The sequence below is a fragment of the Babylonia areolata genome, chromosome 21 (genome assembly GCF_041734735.1).
Source record: "Babylonia areolata isolate BAREFJ2019XMU chromosome 21, ASM4173473v1, whole genome shotgun sequence".
Lineage (NCBI taxonomy): Eukaryota > Metazoa > Mollusca > Gastropoda > Neogastropoda > Buccinidae > Babylonia > Babylonia areolata.
The window spans coordinates 50,189,765-50,203,845 of record NC_134896.1 but is presented as its reverse complement, the minus strand read 5'-3'; the positions used below and the strand labels follow the sequence as shown (position 1 = coordinate 50,203,845).

Genomic DNA, 14,081 nt, shown 5'->3' with positions numbered 1-14,081 from the left:
AACCAACAACCAGAGTTCACAGACAGAGACTCACAACTACACATTCAAAACCAACAACCAGCGTTTACAGACAAAGACTCACAACTACACATTCAAAACCAACAACTACAGTTTACACACAACTACACATTCGAAATCAACAACCAGAGTTTACAGACAGAGACTCAAAACTACACATTCAAAACCAACAACAAGACTTTACAGACACAGACTCAAAACTACACATTCAAAACCAACAACCTGAGTTTACAGACACAGACTCACAACTACACATTCAAAACCAACAACCAGAGTTTACAGACACAGACTCACAACTACACATTCAAAACCAACAACCAGAGTTTACAGACACAGACTCACAACTACACATTCAAAACCAACAACTACAGTTTACACACAACTACACATTCAAAACCAACAACCAGAGTTTACAGACACAGACTCACAACTACACATTCAAAACCAACAACCAGAGTTTACAGACACAGACACACAACTACACATTCAAAGCCAACAACTACAGTTTACACACAACTACACATTCAGAACCAACAACCAGAGTTTACAGACACAGACTCACAACTACACATTCAAAACCAACAACCAGACTTTACAGACAAAGACTCACAACTACACATTCAAAATCAACAACTCAAAGTCAACAGGATAAGAAAAAAAAATGTCAGTGACAAAAATCCACCATTCTTCATAGCAGATAAGCTATTATGCATGCTCTTATACACACACACACACACACACACACACACACACACACAAAACACCTAAAATCATTATCTACAGTTAAAACACAGTTGATCCTTAAAAAAATAAAGAAAAAAAGGAAAAACCAAAAAAAACCACACACTGCTTTTCACTCAAAACGTGTACACCACAGCAATAATTCAAAGTCAACAGGGTAAGCAACAAAAAAAATGTCAAAGACAAACATCCTCCATTCTTCATAGCTGTTATGGTCTTACGCATGCTACACAAAACTCATAAAACCATTATCTACAGTTAAAACACTCTCAATCCTTAAGAAGAAGAAAAAAAAAATCAAACATGCAGACCACTGCTTTTCACTCATAACCCGTACATCATAATGGAACGCATAAAATCGAGGTTGTGCCCAAATTCGATTCCAGCAATTACAACAATTTTCACTCCTCCCTCCGCTAGACCTTGTGTGGTGGTTTAAGTATCAGTTTGTTTTGGTTTTTTTGGATGAAATGACAAGCAGCAGTCACATCGTGCACGTAAAAGAACACATGGCAACAGTACAGTTGTCCCTGGCAACTGGCCCAGAAAAATCCATATATATATATATATATATATAGAACGAAATAAATTCAGACAGAAAAAAAGGGGGAGGGGGGGGGGGGGGGGGGGGGAGGGGGATGGCGATGCATAACTGCAACAAACTCTCCCAGCCAAAAGACAGCATGCAATCCAAATTCCACGCAGAGAACTCTAAATTCGGCTTTAAGTTCAGTTACTCAAGGAGGCGTCACTGCATTCGGACAAATCCATATATGCTACACCACCAACACATCTGCTTAGCAGATGCCTGACCAGCAGCATAACCCGACGCGCTGAGTCAGGCCTTGAGGAAAAAAAAAAAAAAAAAAAAAAAAAAGGCTTAGTACAACAACACAATACAACGTCTACTTTTTTTTGAGTCTGGACCAGCAACAGTTGTCGATCGACTCACTTGTTGAAAACTAAACGCAGACAGGGAAGAGTAAACTTGGAGCCGTAGTTCCCTGCCCAGAACTGACGGTCAATGCCAGACAGGGTCACCTGCACACTCCTCACCCCCTCCTTGTAACTGGTGAACGTATGTTCCACCTGAAACAGCAAAAGTGTACCAATCTTAGAAGTGTATAATAATCATATTGATAATGTGTAGCCATGTGCTCAGTACCACTGGCTACTCCACTCACAGCACAAGCTGAAAGCTGATCCACAGCAGACGCCGTTTTCGCGACTAACTTGCTGACCCTCAACGGCTCAGGCAGAATGTGTGACGTCATTCCCGGTTTGATGCAAAGCCCATTTTAAATCTATTCTCTAAACATCTATTAAATCAAGTCTCTGTATCGTTCACTACAATATTATATTTGTTGTGCTTACACACACACTTTAATCAGTTAGAAGCATACTTGATTCCAGTTTAATCGTTTGTCAATCTAAAGATTTTAACTGACGCTAAGCTCACGTCATTTTGTCCTCACCACAAACCACTCCAACTAAGCGTTGCGGTATGTGATTGGGCGAGCTCTAATCTGTGTTTCTGACGCAGCGTATTTAATTAATATCTCTTTTGCTGGATCAGTAAACTGCAAGTATTATATACTGGCAGAATCAGGCTACAAATGAATCATTTTAAATACTTTTTTATTCTTTGGCTTGCGTGGCACAACTGAATGTGGTGAACATGCTCCTCTCAAATCAAACAATGTTGTGTGTAGACCAGCTGATCACAAGGAGGAGATAGCTATATCAGTATCAGTAGCTCAAGGAGGCGTCACTGTGTTCAGACAAATCCATATACGCTACACCACATCTTCCAAGCAGATGCCTGACCAGCAACATAACCCAACAGGCTTAGTCAAGCCTTGAGATAAAAACAAAAACAAAAACCAACTACAAACTACCACTACTAATACTAATAATAATAATAAATAAGTAAAAATAAAATAAAAAGACAATGATGATAATAAATAAATAAGCAAATAAATGTAAAACCTACACACACACACACACACACACACACACACATGCATAACAGATTTGCAACAAACATAACATGCAGTTTCACAGATATGAAAGCACAAACAAATACACATAAACATATACGAGCCCCAACACACACACACACACACACACACACACACTGATAGTGAAAAGACGCTAAATTAAAGAACACACACACACACACAGTCTCCCAGATTACCCTGCAGGGCGCTTTACATGAAAGAAAAATATTACAAGTTACATAAAACATTCATGACCACTCTTTCTCAAAAAACCCTCCCACCCCACTCACACTCTCCCTTTCCCACTCTATATACATCCAAAGTGAGCTGACATGGGTGGTGTTGGAGAACAAGGAAGCTTGAGAGTACTTACAGACAGGTTTTAAAAGATGAGTTTTTAGTGATGAGCGAACAGCAGAAATAGAATCAGATGCACGGATATGATGAGGAAGGTTGTTCCAGATGTGAGGAGCAGCAAAGAATATAAGAACGTTTACCACAGGTTCTTGTAACTGATACGAGGAAGTTTCAAAAGGTAACAGTCAAAGGAAGAGCGGAGATTTCTTGTGGGAGTGTAAACACTGATAAGGTCAGAAAGATATGTAGGTCCTGCGGAGTGGAAAGCAGAATAGCAGAGACACACAACTTTGTATTTAATTCTCGCTTCAATGGGGAGCCAATGCAGAGTGCGGAGGTGAGGAGAAATGTGATCAGTACGTGGGACTCTGAGAGTCAGACAAGCAGCATTGTTTTGAAGTTTTTGAATTCGCTAAAGAATATTATGCGGACAGCCTATGAGAAGAGAATTACAGCACTCATTTCGTGACAGCACAAAAGCAGAAATAAGATTTTTAGTAGTTTCAACAGAAAGGTACTGACAGATAGAGTTGATGCGACGATGCACAGATGCATCACAGGAAGCGAGAGAATCTGAGCGTGCTGGTTCGAATCACGGCTCAGCCGCCAATATTTTCTCCCCCTCCACTAGACCTTGAGTGGTGGTCTGGACGCTAGTCATTAGGACGAGACGATAAACCGAGGTCCCGTGTGCAGCATGCACTTAGCACACGTAAAAGAACCCATGGCAACAAAATGGTTGTTCCTGGCAAAATTCTGTAGAAAAATCCACTTCGACAGGAAAAGCAAATAAAACTGTACACAGGAAAAAATACACACACAAAAAAAAACGGGTGGTGCTGTAGTGTAGCGACGCGCTCTCCCTGGGGAGAGCACTCAGAGCAGCCTGAAAATTTCACACGGAGAAATCTGTTTGTGACAAAATGAGAAAAACAAACACAAATATTCTTTAAAATCGCTACCTTGTGCCATGCTCTGCGCAAAGCGTCGCTGACGAGGTCCATGTCTTTGCGCACCCTGTCAATTTCTCTGTCGTCTTCGTCCCTCAGCACTGCTGTCAGTACAAACACAGAGCCGCAGTCCCATCGGGCCGCACACCTGTGTGTCGACAACAAGAGATGCATAAAAATCATGCACACTTGCAGGCATGCAACAATAAACATATATATATATATATATATATATAAGCATACACACACTCACATACAACACACACACACACATGCACACACCTGGCATCATCTAATATCATGTATGTGAAACCGATGTTAAATGAAAAGTACTACAACACTCATATATGTAAGATTTTCTTGTCCTATGTTACATAGACCATAGATCTCACTATGTTCTTAATTGATCTATAGTCAGTGTCTGAATTCCTGAACGTTCAGCTCATTTATATAGTTTAGCAAAAATGCAATTTCTATAAACAAAGAAAAAGAACACACAGAAAAACACAGATACAGAGCACATGCGCCGTTGAGCATACACAGACACAGACAAGCACACAAATCAGAAAAAAATGTACTTCTTCTTCTGCGTTCACTCGTATGCACACGAGTGGGCTTTTACGTGTATGACCGTTTTTACCCCGCCATGTAGGCAGCCATACTCCGTTTTCAGGGGTGTGCATGCTGGGTATGTTCTTGTTTCCATAACCCACCGAACGCTGACATGGATTACAGGATCTTTAACGTGCGTATTTGATCTTCTGCTTGCATATACACACGAAGGGGGTTCAGGCACTGGCAGGTCTGCACATATGTTGACCTGGGAGATCATAAAAATCTCCACCCTTTACCCACCAGGCGCCGTCACCGTGATTCGAACCCGGGACCCTCAGACTGGCAGCCCAACGCTTTAACCACTCGGCTACTGCGCCCGTCGAAAAAAATGTACAATATGGCAAATTATACCAGTACTTCTCAACAAGAACATCAACTTGGTATTGCTGTAAAACTGAAATAGGAGGAGTTTGTATTACACTCCATGTTTCGTGATACATATACTTACCATGTCAAACTGATGCAAACTAGCCCTATCGGTTTGGCCAAATTCCGCGCGGCTAACAGTGAAAAGACAACCCATCTTGTCAGGTCCGCTCTTAGACGGAATTTGGCCAAGCAGAGCAAACTGATAGGCCTAGTTTGCATCAGTTTGACATGGTACGGTATATGACACCAAATACACATTTCAAACATAATATTCAGACACCCAAATCCCATGCCTATTCAGCAGTACTACTAACAATGAATATAACATTACACATGGAGTGATGGCCTAGAGGTAATGCGTCCGCCTTGGAAGCGACAGAATCTGAGCTCGCTGGTTCTAATCATGGCTCAGCCGCCAATATTTTCTCCCCCTCCAGTAGACCTTGAGTGGTGGTCTGGACGCTTGTCATTCAGATGAGACGATAAACCGAGGTCCTGTGTGCAGCATGCACTTAGCGCACGTAAAACAGAACCCACGGCAACAAAAGGGTTGTTCCTGGCAAAATTCTGTGGAAAAATCCACTTCAATAGGAAAAACAAATAAAAACTGCACGCAGGAAAAAATACAAAAAAAAAGAAAAAAAAGAGGGTGGCACTGTAGTGTAGCGACGTGCTCTCCCTGGGGAGAGAAGCCCGAATTTCACACAGAGAAATCTGTTGTGATAAAAATAAATACAAAATACAAAAGTACAAAAAATATCTTAAAACATGTTGTATTGTTCATGAAGCTTGCGGTTTTTTTTCTTTTTTTTTCTTTTTTTCGCTATTTGGGTTACTTTCATACACGATATTGACACTGCTTCATCCATTCACTCCTTTCAGCACATACAAAAACTCTGCCGACCAACTCATCCTCAGAAAGGAAAGGAAAGATCAGATCACATCTCTCCTCTCTTGAAACCACTGGCTTCCTGTCCCAGACAGAATGAATCACACGATCAGCCAGCACTCAATATCCTAGATGTATAAATAAATCTGCCCCTTCCTATCTCCGTCTGTGGCTACCTTCACCTCTATACCCTATCCCACTCTCTCCCCGTCAGCTTCAGATCCACTCTGGTTGTGCATTTCCCAGATCCAAACAATCCACAGTATCAGTATCAGTAGCTCAAGGAGGCGTCACTGCGTTCGGTCAAATCCATATACGCTACACCACATCTGCCAAGCAGATGCCTGACCAGCAGCGTTACCCAACGTGCTTAGTCTGGCCTTGTGAGAGAAAAAATAAAAAAGAGTAATAATAAAAATAAAATAAAATAAAATAAAATTACAAAAAATAAAAAAATAAATAAATAAATTAAATAAAATAATGAAAAATAATAAAATAAAATAACAAAATATAAAAACAATAAAAATAAAATAACAAACATTTTGGAAAAAAAAGCAAAAAAAAACAAAAAAACCATTTTTTTTCTTAAATATAAAAATAGAAATAAAAAAATCATTAATCAAATACAATAAAATAATAAATAATTAAATAAATAATCCATAGTCGGCCGCCACTCTCTCTCGGTCTCTGAACCTTACACTTGGAATGAGCTCTGATGTCAACCCCTGTCAAGTGTGTGTAGGAACAATCCGGAAATTTGGTAGGAACATTTTGAATTTGGTAGGAACACTCAGTAACACTGAGCCACACCAGCAAACGTACATTTTATCTACAAGCCATACAAACACTCCACCGCTTAATAATCCACCGGGCACAGACGCTGTTTGACCCAGACGCAACTTGATTCAGCCAGGTTCTCTCTTGTTCGGGCACACAATGAAGCTGCTTGGTCCACTCAGTGCTGTTTCAATGCAAGCACACACCCGATTAGCTGAGCAGCAGCATCACGTGCGACAAAGGTGAGTAGAGACTGCCCTGGCCTCGTGATTGATGGGTCTAGAGCGTCAGGGTAATGTTACGACAGGAAAGCATGCGACCATGCTATGCAGTTGAAAAAGATCTCGTCGGAACAGTTTTGACGTTGGCGTAACATCAGAACAAACTGCGATCGAGCGTAACAAAATACGGCGAAATCGTTAACAGTTGGCATCTCTGTGAGCTCCTTCTTTCACTTCGTCAAATCTTTGCACTCTGATTTTTCATGTCTGGCCTCAAAATCCACCTCTTCCCAAAGCAGAGCCCCCTCCCCCTCCTCCCGAACCCCCTAGCCTTTCCCTGAAGGTTGATGGGCAGCGGCGTGTTCAGAACTCACCAGGCGGAGACCTGAATGGGGGGCTTCAGTTGGTCCAGCACCTCGGTGGAACAGCCTTCGTCCAGCAGCCTCACTACCTGTGACATGGATCCCTGTGTGTAGGACGTCACCCAGTTCTGAGGCCTTGTCCCTGCACATACACAAGGAAGGATACAACACTGCCAAAACTAATGGCTTTGAAAAAAAATTTTTTTTTTTTACTTCCCATACTCCATCTTGTACACACACACACGCACACGCACACTCACACTCAACTCACACACGTACGTGCACAAACACTCATTAACACACACATACAAAAGGACACATCACTACCAAAATTAATGTCTTAACTTTCTAGTTCCCAGCCTTCATCTCTTCACACACACAAGGACAACTTTTTCTAAGACGGAACACTATAGTCCTTTGGGAAAAGAAATCTTAATCCGAGAAAAAAAACAAAAAACACAAAAAACAAAACAAAACAAAAAAAACCCTGTCCAAGTGAAACACAATCAGTGTCTGCTTATCCTTGGTGAAAGGGGGAAGAACTTTTTCTTTGTGACTGAATTCAGAATGGTTTTTTTTTGTTTTCTACTTTTCAAATAAAAACAGCTCTAGCACACAGTAAGTATGTAAAATTTTACACACAATACACATTGATCTTGAGATAAGAGAACAGATTTACAGAATGATATCGTAATAAAACCATTCATAACAATCAGTGAATCAGTGAGAAATGTTCTCGGAATGGGAAATATCAAACAGTGCCTTCACCAAAGGGACAACCCTTTTGTTGCCATGGGTTCTTTTACGTGCACTAAGTGCATGCTGCACATGGGACCTCGGTTTATCGTCTCATCCGAATGACTAGGGTCCAGACCACCACTCAAGGTCCAGTGGAGGGGGAGAAAATACCAGCGACTGAGCCGTGATTCGAACCAACGCGCTCAGATTCTCTCGCTTCCTAGGCGGACGCGTTACCTCTAGGCCACCACTCCACAGTTTCACCAGGTCCAGTACTGTTATATTTCTTTCTTTTTTTTTTTCTTTTTTTTTTTAACAGGGGGACAGTAGTAAAAGAAAGTAATTCACTTAAGTCTTTCAGATGGAGCACATGTTTTCATTAACTATGTTCATTTTGTGCTAAAAATATTTATTGGATACATCTCTTGTCCTACCTTCATTTCCTTGAGAGGTGTTTAGCGGTCAAGTGGGTATGAAGTGGGTTTTTTTTTTTCCAAAATAGGTTTTTAACATTACTAATTCAGTCTCATGTTAACATTGTTTATCTGCACTTTACGTCAAAAGCTCCTGTATTATTTACAAGTTTATCATGATGCCATTTGGGGATATAGCTCTAGTTCTTGTCTTTTGCTGTTAGCTTTCTTCTAATATATATGATAGTCAATCGTGTCCGACTATGACCATCAGAACAGCAGAGGAGGCAACTGCTGTTCCGACTATTTGGGCTAGAATTTGATTATAGTGGAGAGTGTCTTGCCCAAGTTACATCCCCACTCTCTCGGCCAAGAGGGTTTTATGACAGTCGGCGTTGGGATGGTTCCCAAAGGCCAACTAACCATCCAAGGCTGAAGCACTAAGAGCCAGTGCAATTTTACTTCCTAGTTTGAGAGTCATAGTCCTTCACAAAAGACCAAGCTGTAAATGATTTCCCATTGACTGGAGAAACCACTGATAATACAGCTCTCACTTTGCTGTTGGCCCAAATGTACGCTTATGTCAATCTGTGATATAAGCCGAGTGTTGGGCGCTTTCTTCTAATACACTGCAAATAAAGACTTTCTTGCTATCATACTGAACCATCATTACCTCCCCTTTCCTCAGCAGGGACATGGTCTTCGATTGGATCAACACCTGCGGGTTTGTTCTCCACAGAAACAGGCCGCTCTGTCACCAACCAGTGCTTCAGACTTGCTGCCAAAACACACACACACACACACACACACACACACACGGTGCTACATACATAGACATATAACAATATTCATATATTCATATAATCGTTCATTGTCGTAACAACAACAACAACGAGAACACACACACACACACACACACACACACACACACACTCACACCAATGAGCATGCAGATGCAGACACACACACAAGCACACACACACAGTGATACATACATACGACATAGACATATAACAATATTCATATAATTGTTGTTGTTCATTGTTGCAACAACAACAATAAGAACACGCACACACACACACACACACACACACACACACACACACACTCACTCACTCACACACACACACACACACACACACACACACACACACACTCACTCACTCACACACACACACACACACACACACACACACACACACAGACACACCACACACACACACAGTGATAAATACATATTATACTTTTAGTTTAAAAGACATATAACAATATTCATATAATACATGTATGCAAATTAATACATTTGACTTTCAAATGTTATTACTACAAGGGGAAAAAAAATATGCAATGGTGTTTTCTCTTTTCTTTTTTCTTTTTTTTTTTGTTGTTGTATTTGTTGTTGTTGTTGTTGTTTTTTTTGTTTGTTTGTTTGTTTTTATCTATATGTTTGTTGTTGTTTTTTTTGCCACTTCTGTTGCCACATTCAAACTGCCAAAGGCTGTGAACATGAATAAATTAATACTTATTCACACACACACACTCACACACACACACAAATACATACATTCATACATATATATATATATATATATATATATATATATATATGGGTCGTTCTCAGAAACATGTGCTAATAATGTGATACTGACACCTCAAAATAAATTTTACTCTACAGACACTTCATTTTTTTCTTGAAAACAATTTCTCTTAAATTCAGCTCTTTTCCTTTTCATTGCTGGGGTTTGAGCTGCATAAAAAAAAAAAAGAAAAAGATTCAGGGATTAAGCTGACAGCAAGTGAGACTGTCAGTTATTTTAACAGTATGCTGGAAACACGTTCAACAGTATGTTCAAACACAAATATGCACACACACGTGCATGCACACACATACACACACACACACGAGGCCACAATGTAATTTTTCATGTGAGATAATAGAGTACACTGGACTTCTCTCTCTCTCTCTCTCTCACACACACACACACACACATACACACACACACACATACACACAAACAAACCACACACATACTACTACCACACTCACACACAAAACAGTGAAAACACTCTCCAAAACAACCACTCCCACACAAGCACCGCCTTTCCAGCTCCACAAAAAAACAGACATACCAGCGTGGGTGTTCTTCAGCAAGTTCCTCCTATACGGGTTCTGGAAGTAAAACAGCATGAAGTTCTCCGGTGGGGGTCCCATTACGCCGGGCCAGTACTTATCCTCCTCCTCACACTTCCTTCTCCACAGGGCCTGGTCTCTGACCACCCTCAACCACAGCTTGCACACCAAAGAACAGCGCTTCACCACATCAGTCGGCGGCACAAACAGCAACACCTGCATCAAGAGCTCTTGCGGTAGTGCGTTGATGTTAAAGCCACAGTACTGAGTGTCTTCAACGTGTGATGCATTGTTACCCATCGCTGCCAAAGGTGTTGTCATCTGCTTGTTTTGCTGTTGAAGAATAAAAGAAATGGATAACACTGATACCAGTACATTAAATTTTGTTCTCTCTCTCTCTCTCTCTCTCTCTCTCTCTCTCTCTCTCTTATTTATCTATTTCTTACTTCTACAACTGGAATGAATCTGATGAATGTTATTTTCTGCCACTGAATCATTATTATTGTTTGTTTATTCCTTTTCTGGTATCAAATTAGTTTTCACAACATCGAAGTAAAAAGAAACATATCAACATGGCATAACAAATCAAAGTTGCCTCCCTTTACCGTATCCGCGATCTGTTCGTCTGTGATCGATATTGTTTTCTATTTAACTTTTCTGATGTCGTTTTAAAAAATTCTTTCAATTAGAGTTTAACGTTCCAATATCAATTCTACTCTCTAAACGACACAAATAAATAAAGTTGTGCAACATGATAAACTTTGATTCAGTTCACCTTTTTCTACGTTGGATGAAGGCGGTAGTCAAGGGAAAGAAGAAGAAAGTTCCCGGGTTTGACTCACAGTGGAGTTTGTCAAGTGCTCTCAGGTCTGTTCTCGGATATTTCACAGAATGACGTTGCTGTAGGTTGGACTGGGTTGAAGAAACAAAGTTCGAAATATAATCATAGTCCTCACAAGATTACACATCATATCTGGATTACAAATTTTCGCATCACGAGCAAACCAATTAATGCGAAATCTGTTCGCCGAACGGAGTACCCTGTGATATGACGTCATTTCCTTTTTTATTCCATGTGTCGACACTCGGGTAAAACCCATCAGACCTAGACCCTTTCTTGAAAACTGCTGTGACATCAGCTTTTTTTTTTCTCCAATCATTGAGAACAACTCACAATTCTAATAATTGTATTATACAGTAATGTCAGTGGGTATCACAATTCTCTTGCTTGGTCTTTTGATACCCTTGGTCAGTTGGTGGTATTTTGTCTGGTCCCTGTGCTTTTGAGGCATCAAGTTCCCACAACAGCTATTGGAGTAACCCTTACCTCAGAAACTGACACCATTCGACATGGAACACTCTGTCAGTATTGGTAGGTTGGGCATTAGTGAAGACACTAGCAAAAAAAAACAAAAAAAAAAAAAAAAAAAAAAAAAAACCACCTTGTTCAAGGTCTCAGCTTAAAAAAATATATATATATTATCAGATGTGGCAAAACCACCAACGTCTTTATGTCTTTTTGCTTTTTCTTCTACATATTTCCAGAAGTATCTTGGATTTGTCTTACCATGAGCTGATAGAAACATATTTCTTTCTATCTGTCTTTTTTTCCTCTTTTTTTTGTGTGTGCCTTTTTATCACTTTATTGCATATGTTTCTGGAGGGTTTTTAAACTTTGAGTGGAAAGCTTGTAGCGGTGACGATTTTTTTTTTTTTTTTTTTTTTTAACCCTTGAATGGAACTGAGTAGGTGCTAACGTGGCGATAGCCTTGCGATGGCCTTGGTGGTAGGCGAGACACTCAGCACCATAAATTGATTCGATTTGATTTAGTTCACAGTAACAAATTGTACCTTACCTTTGAACCATAAAGTGGAGTGATGGCCTAGAGGTAACGCGTCCGCTTTGGAGGCCAGAGAATCTGAGCGCGTTGGTTCGAATCACGGCTCAGCCGCCGATATTTTCTACACGCAGGAAAAAATAGAATAAAAATGGGTGGCACTGTAGCCAGTGTAGCGACGCGTTCTCCCTGGGGAGAGCAGACCGAATTTCACACAGAGAAATATGTTAGGGTAAAAAGAAATACAAATACAAATACAAATGAAAGTGTCAATGATGCTGTCGAAATCAGAAAAGGCAAACGAAAATGACAATTTAGTTGTTACAGTGCAGGAGTGTTGCAGTCGGAATACGGAAATCGAAACCGCCGTGAAAGTGATGGCCTAGTGACACAACTCACACACACACACACACACACACACACACACACCCCACACACACACACACACACACAATCAACTGAAAGTTGTTGTTTTTTTTCTTCCCGGGCTGAATTGGAAGGTCAGGCTGTTAGACAAAGCAACACGCACCCATTTTCACGTTTTTTGGTAGCAATAACCAAATAAATTAAATTCATGATATGAAAAGGTCAGACTGATTTTCCTTTTGTACACAAAGTTTCCCTCGCATCTTTTAAATCTCGTCTCAGAACTCACCTTTTCCCTCAGCAATAAGTTCAATTGTGGCAGGTCCACTTCCTTTGCGTTAGCTGTGCTTGACTATGTGTGTATACATATGTACGTGTACATAACTACATGCATGTATATGAATGTGTATTGTGTGTGCGTGTGTTTATGTAAGTTTGTGTCTGCCTATGTGTGCGTATGTGTTAGGGTAGCTGTTAGATACACATGTATGTAAAAATGTATGTATGCAGTGTGTGTGTGTGTGTGTGTGTGTGTGTGTGTGTGTAGTCACATTTTGGTGTGTGTGTATGTAACATTGATGTAATGTTTTATGTTAACAAAAGCGTTTTTGTAAAGCACCTAGAGCAGATTTCTGGATAGTGTGCTATATAAGTATCCATTATTATTATTAATAAAGTTCCGTCCGTCCATTCGTCTTTCTGCGCGACATTACACGCTCCTGCCCCACCGGATAATGTGTGTGTGTGTGTGTTCCACAGCGTGTGTTTGTGTCTTTGTGTGCCACAGTGTGTGCTACGGTGTGTGTGTGTGTGTGTGTGTGTGTCCCACGGTGTGTGTGTGTGTGTGTGTGCGCGCGCGCGTGTCTGTGTTTGCGACATTGTGTGTGTGTGTTGTGTGTGTGTACTACAGTGTGTGTGTGTGTGTGTGTGTGTGCTAGTGAGTGTGTGCTAGTGTGTGTGTGCGTTGTGTGTGTGTACTACAGTGTGTATGTGTGTGTGCTAGTGTGTGTGTGGGTTGTGTGTGTGTGTGTGTGTGTGTGGGCGCACGCGCGCGTACCACAGCGTGTGTTTGTGTCTGTGTGTGCCACAGTGTGTGTGTGGTACGGCGTGTGTGTGTGTGTGTGTGTGTGTGTGTGTGTGTGTGTGCGCGCGCGTACCACAGTGTGTGTGTGTGTGCGTGTCTGTGTTTGCAACATTGTATGAGTGTGTGTGTGTGTGTGTGTAAATATGTGTGTGTTGTGTGTGTGTACTATAGTGTGTGTGTGTGTGTGTGTGTGTGTGTGAGTGTGTATGTGT

The 14,081-nt window shown here is 40.8% G+C and overlaps 1 protein-coding gene across 1 annotated transcript; it reads right to left on the bottom strand.

The window, feature by feature from the left end:
* Positions 1-1,435: 1,435 nt before the first annotated feature.
* On the bottom strand, positions 1,436-11,584 carry LOC143296438 (F-box only protein 44-like). The gene is made up of 6 exons (XM_076608368.1): positions 11,357-11,584; positions 10,581-10,914; positions 9,124-9,228; positions 7,312-7,441; positions 4,079-4,214; positions 1,436-1,848 (listed from the first exon to the last, which is right to left on the bottom strand). The coding sequence occupies exons 2-6, from the start codon at positions 10,900-10,902 to the stop codon at positions 1,708-1,710; spliced, it is 834 nt and encodes a 277-aa protein (XP_076464483.1). The 5' UTR covers positions 10,903-10,914; positions 11,357-11,584; the 3' UTR covers positions 1,436-1,707.
* Positions 11,585-14,081: the final 2,497 nt, after the last annotated feature.

Coding starts and splice junctions, on each gene's coding strand:
- LOC143296438 (XM_076608368.1), bottom strand. CDS start 10,902: ATGACAACACCTTTGGCAGCGATGGGTAACAATGCATCACACGTTGAA. Junction 7,442..9,123: donor CCCTGCTGAGGAAAGGGGAG/GTAATGATGGTT, acceptor GTGTATGTGCAG/GGACAAGGCCTCAGAACTGG. Junction 1,849..4,078: donor TGCGCAGAGCATGGCACAAG/GTAGCGATTTTA, acceptor TTGCTGTTTCAG/GTGGAACATACGTTCACCAG.